Raw genomic sequence first — 19,092 nt, 5'->3', positions numbered from 1 at the left:
GGCTTTTTGTCGCTCACTCGGGTGCTGTGGACTTTGAAGTGGCTGCAAGTGTGTCAGTGGAACGTCCACTGACACACTTGACACACTTGCAGCCACCTCCTGAACACGCTCCACTCCTCAGGACAAATAAAGATAGAAAGACGGCAAATAAGAGGCGGCAGCTCCTCTGTAATGTTTCACAGGATCCAGGTAAACAGACATCTCAGTGGAAGTTGTACCACTTTATTTAAAATGAGCGTAAAAACTTATATGGGAATATTTGAGGACATTTAGAACATAGATAAGTTCTGTTTGTCATTCAACAGAAATCACAGAAAAATCTATATAGTTAATCTTAAGCTGATACGAGTGACTAAATCAAACTTTATATTTAGAATGGTCGGTGCTCCAGACCATGAAAATGATGAAGTATGTCAGCTTCAGAGTGACAGTTGGAGTTTGAACAAGTTTGTGTCAGCAAAGAACAGCAGACAGATACAAAGCATCTTAAAACACAAACCATGTTGATGTCCAGTGTTCTCACAGAGAGGAAGGTCGGCACCAATGTCCATTTATTTGAATCCTGTGACTCACTTCCCTTCTGTTATCAAAGAACAAGACGGTCAGGAGGATGGCCGTGTTGGTGGAGCTCAGGATTAGATCTCAACGTGGGCCGCCATCCTCAGACAGAGAGAGGAGTCTGATGGGATGTCTGCACGGCTGATCTCATTCCCGTCCAGCCGAAGAGTGCGCAGCTTGGAGAAGTTGGTGACATCCACGACGGTGCAGAAGCTACCCAGGGTGAACTCTGAGGGAAACAGGAGGCCGTTAGTTGCTGACACAGACACACACACACTTGCGTTTATCTGCATGGGGAAAACAATGACGTGAAGAAGAGAGTGCAACAGGCTGGAGTGTGACGTCAGAGTGAAGCTTCACACTACAGTAGGGGTCACTGCCATAATGTATGTTTAAAGACTTGGAGTCGGAGTCAGGAGAGTCAGAGATGAAGACACTGAGGTTGTCATTGGGAGAATGGACCAGATCACAAACAAGTCTATCAGAGGAACATGGGGAGACGTTTGGAGACAAAGTTAGGGAGGACAGGTGATTGGGACATGTGGAGAGACAGAGTTGGACCAAGGATGTTGAAGGAGAAGAGGACCATAGTGAGGTTCATGACGAATGAGAAAGGACTGGCTGCAGGACATCAGACGGTGGAGAAGGTGGAGGACTTGCTGTGGCAACACTGATGGGAAATGAGCAGAGAAGAAGGAAAGACCATACTGGATGCAAATATTGCAAAGCAGTGAAATGGAAACAGTCAACTGGAATTGATTTTAAGATTTGGATTTTTGGATTTTAGGTCAACCTGAAGACTTTCTTGACTTCTATTGGACTGGAGCATTGACGTCCACGTAGGAACAGCAGCCTCTTGGGTGCTGGCTCACAAAAGCTCGGTTCCCAGACAGGGACTACAACTAGTGACTTAACCATGGCAGCATCAGGTTGTATGTTGTGGTTGTATGAGCGCTAACAGAACCAACTAAAGACTAAAAACTGCTCTTCTTACGCTGTGTGTTTTATAGGAGCTCTATTGCCACCTGTGAATATTGGTACGATAAGTGCAGGGCAATAACTGTAGGTGAAAAAAATGTTGCAGGAAACAAGCTCATAGGCAGAGGTCTGCACTCTCTCTCTACTTACATATGGCCGGAAACAAGATCCATAATGCACTGCAACAGTTCATAAATCCCGTTCCTGATCAAGTGATGATTCTCGACAAGGCAACTTAGATGCCACTTAAGACAGTTCTATTCAACGTAAACAGATGAATCTTGGTTGTAAAATGAAACATTGCTTCATCTCTCACACTGGAGGCAATGAAAAGTCATTTTAGACGTCTTGTCTTCTAAATAATATTATTACTCAGCAGCAGAGTTTGTATTTGTTCAGTTGAGCGTGTGTGAACACGATTCCTTTTCGATCACAGTGTTTAGAAAGTGGTTCATAACTACACCTTCCTCTCTCGTGCCTCTCGTCAACTGACATTATTGGCGGTTAATTAATGATCAACAACTTGAGTGCCAGTTGACCTTTGATCTGGTTGGCCTGTAGGTAGAGGTGCTCCAGTGTGGAGCTGACTTGAGGGATTCTCTCCAGTTTGTTGAAGCTCAGGTCCAGTTCCAGCAGACCCGAGACGTTGAAGGTGTTGGACGGAATCCCCTTGTCAGTCAGTAGGTTGTGGGCCATCCTCACATACTGCAGCTGAGGGAAGCCACCCAGGAAGCCTTCTGGAAGAGAGTCGATGGAGTTGGACTCCACGTACAGCTGGTGTAGGTGTCCGGGAAGAGAGTTTGGCACCTTGGGTGAGGAAATGTTATGAATGAGTAGAAAGCCATTTGGAAGTAAACAACAAACACATATCCATTCTCTCAACAACATCACAGACATGTAGCGGGTCGAACGACGTGGTCGTATTTCGAGTGACCTGTCAGTGATGTAACGTAGGTGCAGGCGAAATTTCATCTATCCAGGCAGTTTGCTTACAAATTTATGTGGAACAAACAACAAAAACAAAACAGACTGCAAACTGCTGTGAGAGCATACTCCAGGGAGGAGACATGCTCATCGCCTCTACAAGCTCCAGTCCGCAGCTCAGATTCTTCTGAGGATCAACATTACCGACCCAGTGCGGTGACGCCAAGCCTGTCCCACTAAAGACTCCCACGCTGGCTCTATGGCCTCACGTGAGCTTGTCTTCTTTTTAAAAAAATTGCTTTGACTGACTTCCGTCCTTCAAAACGGTTCCTCAACATCCACTAAAACGCCGCAGCCACTGTGAAGCCCAGCAGCAGCAGCACCTCACTGTTGGAGACTTGAGCTTGACACTGCTGCTGAGGTGACCCTGCCTCCTCCCCTCCCTTAGACTCCAGTCGACCCTTTTCACCCAGGAAAACATCTGAGACGCTTTCTTCAGCTGTAATCCACCACCTGGACCTGCAGCACCATGATCTGATGACCTCTGCTTCAGTACAGCAGTAATTCTTACACAGAGCCTGCTGACAGGACCGTGATGTGACGTCAGCGCAGTGTTGGGTTTGGTCTTGGTCTTTTGGTTATTGACATGAACACTGTGAAAGACGCACCTTGGTCAGCTTGTTGTTGCTGATGTCCAGCAGGGTGAGAGACGTTAGCGCCTTGAGTGACGCGCTCATGTCTGTGATGGCGTTGTCGTGGAGATACAGGACAGTGAGGTTATCCATTCCCTCAAGGTCCGCGCCTGTTACCTAGGCAACACAGGCTTTAAAAGATTAGCACTTCCACAGAAAGACAAACCTGATTTTACCTTCTCAATCCTGTTATGATTGAGCCTCAAGTCGCGAAGGGAGCGCGGGAGGTTGGCGGGGATGCTGCTCAGGTTGTTGTGCTGCAGATACAAGCGTTCCAGGGATTCCAGCTTCCGAAAAGCCTGGAACAGACCGTAACATGATGTAGCAACAAAACTGATGGGACAACAAAGACATTTCTCCATCCTCAAAGCCAGCTGGTAAACTAACAGGGTTTGGGAAGAACTTTTCTTTTTCCACAACTAAGTTAAATCCAAACACTGTTTTCCTGTCCGCCTGAGGGACATTTAGCTCCGTCATGAAGTCAGAAAAACAAATATTCCCGCTCTGTTGCCTGAAGCATTCGTCATGTTTGCGCACTGTGAGGTCAGAGATGGCCAATCCTCTGTGTACATCCAGGCTGGAATGAAATCCGGTTCCTTTCCAACAGTTTGTTTTCCTACTGAAGACCGATGTGTCCGAGCAGAAGTGCAGAAATTGTTTTTGGGGGGAATAAACTTATATTAGCGCATTTGGAGCGTCAACAACAAGTGACCTCTTCGTGAAACCGATTCCTTGTTTATGAACTCTGACAAGCACATTTCTGTTTGTGAGTAAACATTTGTTGTTTTTCGTTACCTTCGGGCCAATTCCCTCAGATGTCACTTGGTTGTGGTGCAACATCAGCCACACGAGGCTGGTGGCATTGTCTAGCGCCGACTCAGGCACGGCCTTGATGGCATTGTTCTGAAGATACAGGTACTTGACGTGGGACGGCACGTTCGGCATGGTGGTCAAGCTCCGCCCATCACAGAACATTGCGATGGGGTAGGTCGGCGGGCAGTCACACTCGGCGGGACACTCGTACTTGGATCCTGCTTGGAGGGACCCCATATAGTAGCTCTGGCTCCGTGGGCCGTACAGCCACGCCAGTGGATCCCGGGCATACGAGAGCGCGAGGGGAAGCAGAGCTGACAAGACAATCACCAGACGCATCTTCACAATCCCACCTGGCTCTTCTACCATCTAAAAGGGGAAGAAGGACAGTGAAAATTGAACTCCAATGCAAGTCAGATAGAAAGCTTAAAGTTAACAACATTCAAATCAGGAGCAGAGTGCTCAGTGCTTCTTCAATAACAGCAAAACAAAAGTTGATTCAAGGCACAGTGTTTATGAATTCATCTGAATAATAGGTGTTTTAACAAAGGCGAGCTCAGGCCAAGAAACATCTATGCAAATATTACATTGTCACATTTGAATTCCTGCCAGCAGCAGTACACTTGAACGGATGCATTTCAGGGCTTCTGAGCGCTAGAAAACAAATGAAAGCCAAATTCAGGTTGGTGATATTGAGTTGAGACTGTTTTTGTCTTTTCTTTAAAAGTGCCTGATGATTCACATTCTTCAGTCCTGGCTCCTAAAGGAATGTAAAGGGCAACTGTGAGAAAGGTGCAAACATGAATGCTAGCTTTGTAAAAGACTTTCGCTGGAGCCCCCTAACAACTATGAGCCGATCCAAGAATGACCTTGCTCTCTGTCCTCACATCCAAACTCAGTCATCACTTGTCTAATGGAGTTTCATGCAGAAAGCCTGCGACAGATGGACATGCATGGACACATAAACACATACCTGATCGCAGAGCGGCCCGCCTCGTCCCCCCTCTTCTGCTCAGAGTGTGCAGAGGACTGGTGGGGACAAAGACTTTGTCAAAACCACCATCCCCACCCGACACTCCTTTCCATTCTGCCAACCCCCTCCTAACCCTACGACCGCTCCGGCTCCGTCCACCCCCTCCAGCACTCACGCGTGACCCAGCACCCGTCACTTCGTGCCTCTTCTCCCCTCATGTTGTTGAGGGGTGATGCTGTGGCTGTTCACATCTGCATCCAGTCACTCTCTCATGCTGTTCCTCTGGCACCCCCTACACCCCACTTCACACTTCCAGAGTGAACACAGTAGTGGTGGAGGCTTAGCTAATGATGTTGACACCAACCACCACCGGGCGTAAATCTCCTCACCATTCCACTCCGACATCTTGTAAAGGGTTAAATGAAAACATGTGTGACAGCTACTTATGCTGCTGTCTGTCTGGTCTTAATGTGGGCCCCTTCCTGTCTGCCACGAGCTTCTGTATCAATATGGCTGCCCGCCACTGATGTTTTATAACCTAGATATGTAACATTGTGTGCACACAAAGATTTAGACTCAATAGAACAACTTTGTTTCTCCTGTGGACTGCAGAGAAATGACAGAGGAGTAGAGTGGTGGAAGAGTCTGTTCATGTTCTGGCATGCATCAGGTCATGTCAAAAGTCCAGAGTAAAGCATGATATTACCGTTAACTTTGCCATTTTTGGTTAATTTAAGCTAATTCTAGTCTAGAATTTTGCACGACTTAATATTTCACATGCCTCAATTTTTGATCCACGAAAGCACCTCATCGAAACGAAGAGGCCAGAACGCTCTATCCCCATAACTCTCCTGCACTGTAAAGTTTAAAAGTTGATTCAACTTAAAATATACAGAGCAGCAGAGTTGGTTTGAAAACCTTGTGCCTTAAATATAACCTGCACGACCAGTAAAAGAATGCTCATTTTACATGGAATACCTACTGTATATTAACTAAAGTAGTTATTTCATAAACAACAACATGATGTCCCGGGTCTGCCCTGGGGCCACCACCCACTGGGAAGTTCTCATCAAGGAGGCGTCTAGGAGATGTCCAGACAAGCAGCTGAGCCACAGCAACTGACTTCTCTTGATGTGAAGGAGCAGTGGTCTGGTCTTTCTTACACCAATCATCATGACTCAAGACGCTGCACGCTGCCTGGACGTCTCCACCTTGGATCTCCTCCTCATCATCACCAGCCTTTTCAGATTGCCTCAAATATCAATCTAAAGGAAAGCTTTAAATGAATTTAAGTTCATAAACACTGTGAGCTGACAAATCCCTCCATTTTGGGATTATAAAAGAAGCAGCAAGTTCAGTGAGGACATGTAAATGTACCAAAATATTTACTGCTGCTTCTTTAAGTGTTTGCCTTCATTAACCTCGGTGCTCTCTCTCGCTCACCCACATATGCACGCAGACACTGGCTCATGTTCACAAACAAGGTTTTCAGTGTTACACGACAAATAGACACCAGTAGGTGGGTCCGCATGTCTGCAAAAGGCGATTTCATGAGCAGAAACTGGTGGAGGACTTGACTCCTCCAGCACTGAGTTTGGCGCAGGGCACTCAGGAAGGAGACTGGTTGAGGAAATAAAGCTCATGCCATCTGTGAGAATCCTGGAGTTCATGATGGTCTTGCGTCCTGAAACAAAAGGCATTTATGGGGCTCGTGGATCATGTGAAACACTCACAAATAGAGAGACCAAACATCAGCATAAATAGTAAAATCTCAAATGGTTCAAGGGCAATGCACAGCTTCTATAATCATTGACTTGAGCTCATATCCATAAACCTATTTGTTGAGATGTAATAAAATTGAGGACGCTCATCATCTGGGAACAAAGACAGGCGGCAACAGAAGCTGTTAAGCATGAGAGGAATTGATTCTCCGGGGAACTGGACTTCAAAAGACGGGTCCTCCTTCCCAGCCAGTCTAACCTCCTCTGTCCCGCTGGGATCAGGAGATCAGGGGCCCGCAACTCCCAACGGAGGCCATGAACTCCCCTCAAGAATTCTCATTTAAGCCCCGGCAAACTAAAAATACTTGTTCACAGATATATACAGGTAGTTGCTGACTGAGTTTTTGAATATGTTCCTTTGATGGACGGATAGACAGATGCACTTGAACAAACACAGTTCTCTGGAGAGAGTTTGTTGTCACAAATTACAGTGTGACAACAAGAGAGTTTATGTTGCAAGTTTTACCAAATGAGGCTGTGACCTTTAGTGACTGCCAACATTTAGATGAACACATTCAGGCAAACATGCTGAGCAGACTTGTGTTCCTCTGCACGTCATGTGACCACGACTGTGTTGCACTAGAAAAAGGCACTGTTACGAGGCAGACATGTTAAACCTCGAGCAGCTGAACGTTTGAAAGCAACTTGAATCACTGCGCCCTGGGGCAAAAGGGGGCATCACACAACAGAAAACAGATGTTTAAACACACAGGCACAGGAACACGGCAGAATTGCAGCCAGATGTTTTCGTCTCTTCCATCGTTTGACTTTTACCTCGCAGATAAATCACCTTCCAAAACTTAATTTCGCACTAATACTGTCATAAAACCAACCGTGATCAAATCTGCAGCTTGTAAAAGTTTGATACCATTTGTCTGTGTTCTGAAGAATATACTGCCCCCTGCTGTTGACTATTGTGCTGTGCAAAAGACTTAAAGGGGCAGTACAAGAGAAGAAAGAAACATTCAACAGGTTTCTGTTTTGACTGCCATGCTTAATGAACTGATTCTAAATAAATAAAAGCAGGTCGAACTATAGACTATATAAAGGTCTTTCATTAGCCTGGCGACCATCCAACTTACTTCACTGGATCTAAATTATACTGCGTTGAACCAGAATATGTCAACATTTACAGAGATCTGAAGCCAGAACTTTGAAAGTACTTGGCACCTAAAGTAGCTTGTGAACACGAACTCACCCAAAATGAAGTTGTACAGATCATTGATGTGTATATTTAGAGCATGAGTGAGTTATGTACGTCTGCTTTAAGATGAGCTGCCAGTCTTTACAAGTGTGTGCAGACAAAACACAAAACATCATCTGACCTTTAGTAAAATATTTTGTGTGTGTGTTAAAAATAAATGAGTTCAATTGAATTATATACTGTATTTCCACTGTAATCACATCTGAAACCTCTGGTGTCACATCACATCAAAACGTTGCAAAGCTACCGTAAAAACTACACCATTCCTACAAGGGTTGCGTAATTTCCATCACGGTCCAGTGTAGTTCTTGACTGCATTACAGGAGGGCGCCATTCCTACGATTTCCACGAGACATACTGCCCTCTTGTTCTCTTCATCCCTCACAGAAAAAAAAAAAAAAAAGACAAAGAATCTGGAAATATTTTCCTCCACTCGCCTGCGAGTTCCCTCAGAGCGCAGACACATGTTGAGAGACACACTGATGGACTCACACACTCAGAATGGTCTCCTCGGATCCCCAGGTACTTGGAGTTGCTCACACTGGCCACACTAACATGCACACTCTTTCAATTCGCTTTCACGCGTCAGCATTTTGTCTTTCACATTCGAACGCCGAGTCGCTAGCCTCCACCACCTGTCCCTCATTTATTCAGCGCAGCTCTTGCCAGTTGGTTGTGTACTTAGTGCATATTTCCACTGCACAATCGTCTCTCCACCAAGCAGCTACAGAGACAAGATGAGGAAGACGGATGGGCGCATGAGGGAGGTGTAGGATGTGGGCAGTGTTTGAGGACAGGAATGTATCAGACGCAGGGTAAACACATACATGCACATTAACACAAACACAGGCACGCACGCACACTGTGCCCCTCAGCTCCAGCTGTGCGCAGAAAGCTTCAGTGGGAATTGAAAACCGTCTTTGTTGAGTTGCGCCTTCACAACAGGTACGTTCATCCCTTTTCTTCTCTGCTTTCATGCACGCTTCCACTGTCTAAGTTGAGGAGATTTATATGAGGAACATCTAAGTGCTATTTCAATGTAAAGGTTGTACACGCGAGCCCACTGTGTACTGGGGTGATGCTGACATAACACATGGTGCAATTGTACGATGGATTTAGCTATGGTGTTGTTGTATCCAGGGCGCAATCCTCAAACCACTGAACATAATTTTCCAAACAGGGAATGATGATGAGAGGACCAATTACATGTTACACCTGCAAAGGTGAGCAGGTCCACTGTCTTTTGTCAATATTAGCTTCTGTGGTGGCTCATACTTGTTGTTGGACTGTAAACAGGAAGTTGGATTGACAGTCGCTGAATTAACTGGCAGGTTATTGTTTGTTTATTTGTACATCTTCCTGACTAGTATTTATCTCATATTTATTTATTTCTGGACATATAGTTTTATTTTTGGAAACCGGAGGCCTACGACCGAAATTTCGTTGCCATAATATAGTGATATGTTCTTAGATACTTAGATAAGTCTAAGTCTAAGTCTAAGGTTGGAGCGTTGAATCCAGCAAGAGGCCACTCTGGGTTTAGTGCGATTCTGTGTCCTCTCTCTGAGGAGTTAGCATGGGTGTGAGAGTGTCCGACCCTGACTCTCGCCCTGTAGAGCTGGAACAGGCTCCAACCCACTGCACTTGGATCCCAACCAAGTTACTACTCAAATGCAGAATCTTGCAGAGGCGTGGCACTAATGTGTCAAAACTTCTAGGTCTCCCTCCTGAACATCGCCGCATCCATGGATGTCTGGTTCTTGCCACTGGTTCTGCTCTGTCTGACAGAGTCCACGCAGACCACTGCTATGGACTTTGGAGGCGTTCCTCTATGGATCAACCGGCTTCTTGGCGAGCCCAGTGTGATGAGCCTGCAGGGCAGAATGGACTCTGCCTGGTTGAGGGCCAACAACCCCCAACCCTGCCCTCAACAGTGTGACTGTCCCATCCACTGGCCCACGGCGTTGTACTGCGACAATAGAGTTCTGACACATGTCCCGGACCAGCTGCCAGAGAGAACCGAGTACATATTCATGCAGGTGAGGAAGACTACTTATTACCATAGCAAACTAGAAACTAGTGAAATCGGTGTCTACGTTCCTACCAGGGAAACAACATATCCTCCTTGTCCTCTTCGGCCCTGGTCAACATGACGGGCCTCCGCTGGCTCATACTGGATAACAACAAGCTGCAGAATGATAAGCTGGACAAGGACGCCCTGCAGAACCTGACCCATTTGTGTTATCTTTTTGCTAACCACAACCACTTGACCTCCATCCCCGGTGGTTTGCCGAGCGGACTCAAGCAGCTGCGACTGGCCCACAACAGGATCAGCAGCATCAGCCCTGGAGCGCTGCAGAACCTTTCAAACCTGACGCTGCTGCTGCTGCATGGGAACAAGCTGAAAACTCTGCCAGAGGGAGAGTTGAGAGGTAGCGTTACTCCACCGCTACCGCTACTGAGACACAGCTCAGTCACGATGCTTATTACACAAACAATTGGGACCACGTGCATGAACACAGACCATTACACTCCAGGATCACGAACATCATTCATGATACACCCTGCTGCTGTTTCAGCAACAAATGCACCTCTTACTGCCAGACTGACTAATACTGTTTGTACTGTCTGTTCTACGTCACTAAAACCAGCATTATCACTTCCTACTCCTCCTGCTACTGCTATTATGACACATGCTGGTCAAGGACACCAGAGGTCAAGTCTCAGAGGCAGGAGTGTGGAGGCCCAGAAGTACAGCAGAAAGAGACCCGTGTCTCCAGCATGTCCTGCATCTCTCCTAGTTCCTCCATCCAGCTGTAGATGGCCAGAATCCCTCACCAGGGAGATGCCAGGAGACACCCTGGCTAGATGCAGTGTCACCTCTACTGCCATCCCCTGATTAAAGGGGATCAGCACGTCTACTCTGAGCCTCTCCCAGATGCCGGAGCTTCACACCCTCTCTATGGAAGGGCACAGACACGCATGCAGGGAAAATTAAGCAGCTGCTTTAATAGAGTCCAGTCAGGACAAGGGCAGGAAAAGCTCCTCCGGCACCAGGACAGACAAAGTGAGTCTCAGTGTTCTGGAAATTGATCAATGAAGAACGATGAATCTGGCTGTAGTCTTTAAACAGAGATTTATTCAAAGCAGTGCTGGGTGTTACACATGACACAGGTTATGACCTGTCACAACCCTGTTTCATAACACACTAGGACGTTAATATGTATAGGAAGAAAGAGTCCAAAGGCTCAACCTTAAGTGCTGGGTATTAACAGAAATCTGCCTTAACTATGACATATACAAGCATTGCATCCGCAAAGCCCCTTTCCATCTCCAACTCTGTTTGTATAGAGATCTTCGTCCAATTTCAAAACACATTCCAGCACCTAAACATTAACTAGTTCTCCAGCTAGGCAAATCAGTATGTTATTTTGGACTGCATCAGTCTCGAGCACCATTCCTCTCTGAAAAGTTCCCAGATTCTACTTCTATAATTTGACACACAAGGACCTGCTTCCACACCAAAATGCATCACATCAGAGGAGGCAACTCCACCCAAAACTGGTACTCCTCCTTCATAGCACATCAAACTTTTACACATACTGTTAATACTGTTACATTCTATTTTGTTTGATACACTGCCAAATATTAAAGACAATAAAGTCATGTCATTGCCCTCTACATTTCAGGTCTGCTTCGTCTGAACCTGCTGGACCTCAGTGACAACTCATTCTCCACCGTCCCCGGACGTCTACCTCCCTCTGTGCAGCAGCTCTACCTGTCCAACAACTCTCTGGCTGCACTTACTGAGGACAATTTCCAGGGTCTGTTCAACCTGAAGTACCTTCGCCTCAGTCACTGTGGGCTGCAGAGTCACAACATCCATCATCAGGCTTTCAACTTCACCAGCCTAATTGAACTGGACCTGTCCTATAACAGACTCATGACCATTCCAACTGTCCCTACTAGCCTGCAGTACCTGTATCTGGAGGCCAATGCAATACAAGGTGAGCTGAAATCCCACAATCCTGTCACCACAAACTGCATAAAACGCCATCCGTCTTCATATTGATGAATGATTATCACCATGTGGACTGTCGGTTTCTCAGAAAAAAAGTCTGCAGTAAGGGAAAGATGTAAAAAATGTAAAAAAGCTGCGGCACACATGAGCCCAGCAGGATCTCTGGTTGGACAGCAAGCAGTCAGGGCTGCTAGGAATCACTGAACAAAGAGAGGAAAGAGACAAAAATGAGGTAGACAGAATAAAGGGCGAGTAAATTGGTTCGAAGGGAAAAGCGAGATTAGATTGCCAAAGAAAAGAGAATACTGGTCTGAAAATATCTGTGATGTTATTTGAGGCTCCACTGCCAGATTAGCCAGAAGCACACACTGTTCCGCTCTCCTCTTTCCCTGCAGCAGTATGATAGACCTACAAACCTTTTCTCAGCTCTGCACCAAAACTGATCATTACATGTGCAATGACATAACCAGTTGAATAACTATTGGAAACACATTCACTTGTCTGAGTTTTCAGACACTCACAGATGTTAGAGAGAGTTGTGCCTCTGTTTTTACCAAGGCAGCAGTAGCAATGAAACAGGGTGATTATAAAAGTGAATGAAATCTGATCACATTTTCTAGAATTAAAGTTCACCTCTTTCTCCACAAAGACATCAACATGACCAGCTTCTGTCGAGAGGTGGGACCTCTTTCCTTCTCCTGGATGAGGATTCTTCGACTGGATGGGAACAAGCTGTCACCCCAACATTTGCCCCGAGACTGGGCCTTTTGCCTGAGAGTCATACAAACACTGCTCATCTGATTGTGCATCAAACAAAAGTTTGAATAAACATGATTGCATTTCTGACTTTGTTTTCAGAAAGATGGCTTTGGTTTCTCTAGGATTCAGTTTCTTCCATGCCCAGCTAAAATCTGCAGATCAGGAGTCCGAAGAACAACTTTGGTTTCTGACCCAGAAGGATTGAAGAAAAGCTAAATATTTCAGCTCAAGAACTCTACAGTAACCGACCAAGACATCTAAATTCATTCGTTCCCATCATGTGGTCGCAGGGGGGCTATCCCAGCCAACTGGGACAAGAGGAGGGGACACACTGGACAGAGGAAAACATATGACTCCACTTTAATTTAGGGTAATCATAAGGATGTTTTGGGATGCTGGGAAAACATGCCCTACGATCCAAACCAAAGTGGATCGTGGAGACTTGGGGCCTCACTTCAATTGGATGGGCACACAAGTTCAAATACTGTTCATTGCCACGGTCCACAACCACAACATTTGCCAAGAGATGTGCTTAACTTGTAATGTTTAAGAATCGCCTTGGGGAATTGTCCAGTACCTGTGTAGAGTTCAAATGATATTCAAACTGATGTTATAAAGTGGTCAATGACAAGGTGTTTCCAAACAGACTGGACTGGCATCTTTGCTCATTTTCACCCCACATCCTCCAGGGAAAATGAACTGAAGAGTGCCAAAGCCAGGAGACACACGTTCCATTGTCCTGGGTCTGCAACTGGGCCTCCCTTTCACTGGCCAGCTGTTTAAAGAAGTACTTGGATCCCCATTTATGATCAATTGCTGTCTGAGGTACATTCATGACTGACTCACACAAGACGCCAGAAACTCCAAGGCACATGCCAAACAGTATTTAGATTAACTGAGCAGTCTAAAACCAGAAAAACAACATTAGTTGGATTTTAATTGTTGTCCATTGGACTACTAGAGTGAGAGGCCACTTGTGGGTCATAAAATCTCCGTCCAGTTTGCTTTATATTTGCATAGAAATTTACTGTGAGGTCTGCAAAGTGGCGTCAGCACATCTATCTGTCTCGTAGCGCCCAGTGTGAAAGGGCCTTTTCACACTTTGGAAAAGTAAGAGTCGAAAAGAGGTTTAGTTGTTTAGAGCAAGACATGGAAATTAAACTTTATCCTGATAAACCCTTCAGCTTAGTGGTGTACAAACAGGAGACTGTCTTGCTCTGCCTAAAGAAGGAAGGTGAGGCATTAACTGTTGCATGCTATTCGCCTTATTATTGGATCACAGGACAGGATCAGAAAGCCGTCATAAAGGGGTGGTAAAAACCACAGTTGTACTTCTGGCATATATAGGGCCCCACTCCCTCTGAACTCCTCCAAAAACCATTTTGTATATGTGGACATGACTGCAGCGGTTCTCGGTTTTGCCATGATCTCATCTTGCAGTTTATCTTTTTAGCAACAAATGTTCAGCAGGGAGGACACAGCAACACACAACTGCTGTCCAGTCAACACCAGAGGGATTCATCCAGGAGAAGGTGAATAAACAAGGACAGGATAAAAAATAGTTGGTAGAATGATGTGCAACTCAATTACCTTGAGGAACTGTGGTAAAAACAGAGAAATGCCAGACCCAATAGCGTGTCTCGGGCAGGTCCATTTAAAAGAGTTGGGGGCAGACCCATGACACCCAAAAGCAGGGACATCTACAGGGCCGGTAACACTTTGGCACTTTGGAAGTTTGCCTTAGTTAGGGGGTGCCAAGAGTGCTAACCGCTGAGAAATAGATGAATCATTATGATCAACAACTACCTGACTCAGGATGTATTTTTAAGCAAATAAAGTGCCACAATTCAGCTCAGCGGAGGTGCGTATTGATTCACACGAATGGCTCACAGAAGCCCCGTTATGAAGCATTTTTATTGGTGCATGTAATGAAAGAAAAGCTGTTTGTAACCATTAGGTTCTTATGTTTATTTGTGAGTCTGTTTTTCCTGCAGCAAGATGAAATCCACCAGCATACTTTCCAGGTGACACCACGTCCTGCTACAGCCATGAGCAGCCAGTGCGATTGTCTGATGGGGCTTATGCAACGTCTGGAGCAACACTCAGCGGAGACAGAAGTCACTCTTCCCATGATCCTGCGGGAGACTTGAGTTAACCTTTCAAGTGTCTGAGGAACACTTGACACGCTGGATTTGTGCTAATCTGGAAATCACAACTCTGTAGTGTGTAAGATAAACTTAAGTCCAACGACTACAGCATATTTAAAGTGCTCCAGATGTTACATCAAAACATAGGTTTTCTCCCTCGATAGATGAAACAGTGTGGTCGGATTCAGAAGTGTTCCCACCAAACCATTTTCAACCACAAAAATGACCCTGCATTCCTCAATCTCACAGCCATGAAGCTCCAGGATACAGCATGAGTTATGGTAATAACAACGCTTCTGTGTTAGGGTTAGGGGCTCGGCAGCTTTGAAATACGTAGGTGTGCCTCTCCAGATTAAAAAAAAGGCACAGATGCAGAGTTGGAGCTGGCAGGTACGGCCGGCTGTTGCGAAAAATTACAAATAGTGTGGGTCTTTATTCCAATATCAGTGTGGCATCAGTCCATCCATATTTGGATGGAAAATTAATTCACCCTTCTCCAGAAGTCTCAATGAAATCGAAGCAATTTCCTGGACTTGTTGAAATCACAGCGACAGTAAAAGCCTCACATTTTACAGGGGATTGAACACTACTTTAAGGCACACAGGTGCTGCATGCTTCATGTAATGTTAGGTCTGAGCTGGACTGGAAAGGAAGCTTAAGAGCAGCAGGTGTATGTAACAGTTACAAGGATATTTTATCATTTTTTGTACTTATATACAGCTCCCTAGGAATCAACTCAGCCATTTAAAGAAAGCATTTCAACCCTTGACTTCAGAAGCGCAGTATTACTTACCTCAAGCAGGAGGTGAATGTAGCGTACAGTCAAACCGTAAACTTTCTTTCCTAACAAGAAACAGTCTTCAGCCAGTGTATGAGCAGACTGCCAGCACATTTACAAGTGTAAATGTGGAAGTAACCATCAGCCATGAGGCATATGCTGTGTGATTTTTAGTAGAACCAGTGTGCATTTTCACCTGTCCCCAAACTTTTATCTTCCTAACCCGCGGGAGGGAGAGCCACGGATGTTTTCAACACTCATTCACACAACTAACTTCCAGGTAAAATACAGTACCCAGTTCAGAGTGTTTATTGAGTGACTGTTGCTTTTGGAGCTCCTCACAGTGCTTCCTAATGGAACGCCTCTGGAGAAGTTGCGGTGACCTTTGGTGGAATGCCACCCCATGTTTCTGTCAAACGACAGATGAGACCCACACACTTTACAACATTTGTGAAACTCTGCCCCAGCAAACATCTATTCACAGAGCTCTACAAGCATGACCACCAGCGTCCCTGACACTGTCTAGAGTCTGTCCATTAGCTCTCAATCGTGACGCAACAATGGTCATCAAGCTGACCGCTTTTTCCGCTTTGGCGAGAGCCTTACAGCACCACATGCAGGCCTCGCATGTGCATTGTTTCGTCATTTCCCAGCGGTTTTGTGAAAGGATTTTTCCCACAACCACTCCATGTTTATGGAATCCTTTCATGAAAACGACAGAGGAAAAGATTGCATTGGAAAGGTGGCATCTTTGATCAGTCATGGTATAAGTAGAAAACAAAGCCTGGAGAGCAGCAACAGCGACTTAATGTCACACCAGTGATTCCACCATCCTGTATTTAACATTCGCAATGGTCGCACAGGCCCTCTACTCATGTTACACTGACCTAATCTCTCTCACAGCCTGATCACGTGATGCTGGAACTGTTGCTGCATATGACTCAGCAGAGGTTTGGACCTCCCGCTTGGTCGGCTGGCTGGTGGAACCTGCGGTTTTGGTGTGATGAAGGAGGAAGTTGTGACTCTAATTCACATTTACAAGACTGCACATGAGGAAAATGGCTCAATGTTTGCACAATGTTTTACAACGATGTCAGTTTTTGATCAAATAAACGCAGAGCGACAAATGTGATTCATTTGACTGTGAACAAGTGAGAAGCAAATATACTTCACATTTGCAAGTGAGTGGGTTTATCAGAGGTTGTTGAAGTATTAAAAAGTGAGCTCACATGGAGAGGAAAAAAAAGAACTATAGAGGGAAGAAGAATGTGAAGAAAAACGGCCAAAAAGCATGGAAGGGTTTTCAAAAAGACTTACAGATGCTGAGGTCATTTGTGTATTAGTCCTCTATCAGACTACTTGAGTCCGCTTCAAACAAAAAAAGTGAATTTATCTTCCCTTCAGATGTGACATTGAGGGTAAGAAATGTTTTACAGGAATTTTGACTGACCTTGACTTTTGTTAAACCCGCTTTCAGTGTCACACTTTGGTGTCTCCAAACCTTGGCATTGAACTTTCCATCGCAACAAAGGCGACGTGGAAACCAGCATGAAGGCGCTGTGAAAAACAATGAAGTTCTACTGCACATTATGTTTCAGCAAGTCTCTTTCTTTTTAAAAGCCTCTGAAGTGAGCATGATATTGGACCCTTCATTATACCCTGCAATAACTTTATTCTTCAGGCTTAAGAGTAAGTGCTTCAAGAAACAGCAATTACTGAGGATAACTGCGTTTGTTTTAGCGACACATGCAATTCAATTTGATGTTTTTGTAAATGTGCTAAACCATGTGGGTGGTTTTGTAAATAACAGCTACTAACACAAACCTCTGGTGTATGTTTTGGAGTGGCAGTCACTTGTATTTCCGTCTGGGAGGGTTTTGTTAAACACAGTTTTGGTTGTCACGAGTGGATGAGCATGTGAGAGGACTTGTCGGATACATTCCTTCTTCAGCCTGTGTGCAACACATGTGCGTACAGTACAACTCTGCGAAAACTGCTTCTATCATGGTATGAATCTTGAAGCTAATAGCTTTCAAAGTGCCGAGTACTACTTGCTTGTCCACTTGAGTAGTGAAACAACAAAGTAAGTATGTATGTGGCAGGTACTGTGGACAGCACCTCTCTCAGCAGCGAAGTTTATTGTGTGTTGTAGATGATGATGCAACATACAGCAAGCTTCCACTCACCTTCCTGCTCAGGTTCCCCATCAAGGTCAAGGCCCCTGGGTGACCCCGGATGACAGTTTCACCAGCTGAGTACTGAGAATCTGCTAGGCATTTTTGAGCTGGAGGATGAGTGGCCATGACAGGTTCATAAAGTCTCCTGGAAGATCACCCTGGCCACCCAAATGGGAACAAAACGGAAGACCATTTAGTAAAAATCTTCTGCTACCTATCAAAGGACACATGGTTTGCTCATGAAGAAAACTTTGCTTAAACTGAAGACATGATAAAAGAATAACTGTATTTGGCTGAAAAACATTTTAAAGTAAGACTTGCAGCATGATGGGGGTGAGATTTTAGATCTCTTGGAGAGCGGCATGAATAATCTTTTTGACTTCCCGGTCACGTCTGAACAATAAAGTAAAATACATCCAGAGAAGATATTCCATAAACACATTTTATTGGGGAAGTTTTTTTTTGTTTTTTTTTAAGTTGCAAGCCAGACATTATGCGTTGACCCGAGATTTAATGAATGAAGTTAGAACTCAGAACCATCCATCTTGTTTGCAAAAGTGCAACGAGTCTGTAGTAAGGTAGCAACCCTTCTGGAAAACCTGTTCCTTAGCTTGTTTTGTTTTACTTGAATGTCTTAAATACTTATTTTAAATGATCCGTGCAACACAATTATATCACGTAAATCTTTTTCATTTACTTTTTCCTCACACTTAAGACATTAATCAGACAAATGACGCTGGAGATGACAGAACACAACGTCCTGGGGCTGATTCCATGATGATTATCCGACAGATTTTGGACCAGCGCCTCAACTCTGTCCTGCCGTCCATCTGTTAAAAGCAGCTGCTCCAGCGAAGGCTTCTGTTTATGTGCTTCCTGCAGTAAAGTCAAGCTTCTGCCCCTGCAAAACCCGCCACAGTAGCATCTCCAGAAGACAAACCCAGAGCTCAAAGACAGATAGCAATCATGTATGTGTCCTTGTATCTGAGCACGGCTGGGGGAAACATTCCTTGCACTTCTGTTTTCACTGGCGAAGGCAAATCCCACATTTGTCCAGCATAGACACTTGAATCAAAACCACATCTTCACGCTGCCTGCTTATGGATTCATTTCCCAGGGACTGCACATCAACTGCTTCTCTGAAGGACATTCTTTAGCAATTGTTGCTACATTACTCACTGGAATGGCTCTTGCTTGTCACGACTTGACACTGCATCTTTACTGGTCTTGAAGATGAGATAACACGTCTCACTAGTTTGATTCCAGAAATTGTTTTTCTGGCTCATC

The 19,092-nt window shown here is 45.1% G+C and overlaps 2 protein-coding genes across 8 annotated transcripts; one reads left to right on the top strand and one right to left on the bottom strand.

Moving 5' to 3' along the window:
- Positions 1-2: 2 nt before the first annotated feature.
- fmoda (fibromodulin a) lies at positions 3-17,923 on the bottom strand. Of its 6 annotated transcripts, XM_053868485.1 has the most exons (7): positions 16,946-17,091; positions 6,382-6,622; positions 3,948-4,334; positions 3,329-3,451; positions 3,129-3,269; positions 2,076-2,343; positions 3-787 (listed from the first exon to the last, which is right to left on the bottom strand). In XM_053868485.1, exons 2-7 carry the CDS (start codon positions 6,385-6,387, stop codon positions 636-638), a joined length of 1,077 nt encoding a protein of 358 aa, XP_053724460.1. In that variant the 5' UTR covers positions 6,388-6,622; positions 16,946-17,091; the 3' UTR covers positions 3-635. The 6 variants fall into 6 exon arrangements, with proteins under 6 accessions (XP_053724460.1, XP_053724457.1, XP_053724458.1 ...); XM_053868482.1 differs by lacking the exons at positions 6,382-6,622; positions 16,946-17,091 and adding an exon at positions 17,815-17,923; XM_053868483.1 differs by lacking the exon at positions 6,382-6,622 and having other exon boundaries at positions 16,946-17,079.
- Positions 8,455-12,779, top strand: zgc:113307 (uncharacterized protein LOC553753 homolog). 2 transcript variants are annotated; one of them, XM_053868490.1, is made up of 5 exons: positions 8,455-8,868; positions 9,712-9,962; positions 10,031-10,355; positions 11,613-11,930; positions 12,594-12,779. In XM_053868490.1, the coding sequence occupies exons 2-5, from the start codon at positions 9,732-9,734 to the stop codon at positions 12,743-12,745; spliced, it is 1,026 nt and encodes a 341-aa protein (XP_053724465.1). In that variant the 5' UTR covers positions 8,455-8,868; positions 9,712-9,731; the 3' UTR covers positions 12,746-12,779. The 2 variants fall into 2 exon arrangements, with proteins under 2 accessions (XP_053724465.1, XP_053724464.1); XM_053868489.1 differs by having other exon boundaries at positions 9,642-9,962.
- Positions 17,924-19,092: the final 1,169 nt, after the last annotated feature.

This window comes from Synchiropus splendidus, chromosome 6, assembly GCF_027744825.2.
Source record: "Synchiropus splendidus isolate RoL2022-P1 chromosome 6, RoL_Sspl_1.0, whole genome shotgun sequence".
Lineage (NCBI taxonomy): Eukaryota > Metazoa > Chordata > Actinopteri > Syngnathiformes > Callionymidae > Synchiropus > Synchiropus splendidus.
Note: the sequence above shows the minus strand (reverse complement) of the source record. Positions and strands in the feature narration are given on the sequence as shown.

What these genes read in the sequence shown, in the direction of transcription:
- fmoda (XM_053868482.1), bottom strand. Translation starts at nt 17,835, where the DNA reads ATGGGGAACCTGAGCAGGAAG. An exon ending in CTGAGGGAATTGGCCCGAAG is followed by an intron (nt 3,452 to 3,947) that starts GTAACGAAAAAC and finishes GGTCTGTTCCAG; the next exon opens with GCTTTTCGGAAGCTGGAATC. An exon ending in ACAGGCCAACCAGATCAAAG is followed by an intron (nt 788 to 2,075) that starts GTCAACTGGCAC and finishes TGTTTCCCTCAG; the next exon opens with AGTTCACCCTGGGTAGCTTC.
- zgc:113307 (XM_053868489.1), top strand. Translation starts at nt 9,669, where the DNA reads ATGGATGTCTGGTTCTTGCCACTGGTTCTGCTCTGTCTGACAGAGTCC. An exon ending in CCGAGTACATATTCATGCAG is followed by an intron (nt 9,963 to 10,030) that starts GTGAGGAAGACT and finishes CGTTCCTACCAG; the next exon opens with GGAAACAACATATCCTCCTT. An exon ending in GGAGGCCAATGCAATACAAG is followed by an intron (nt 11,931 to 12,593) that starts GTGAGCTGAAAT and finishes TTCTCCACAAAG; the next exon opens with ACATCAACATGACCAGCTTC.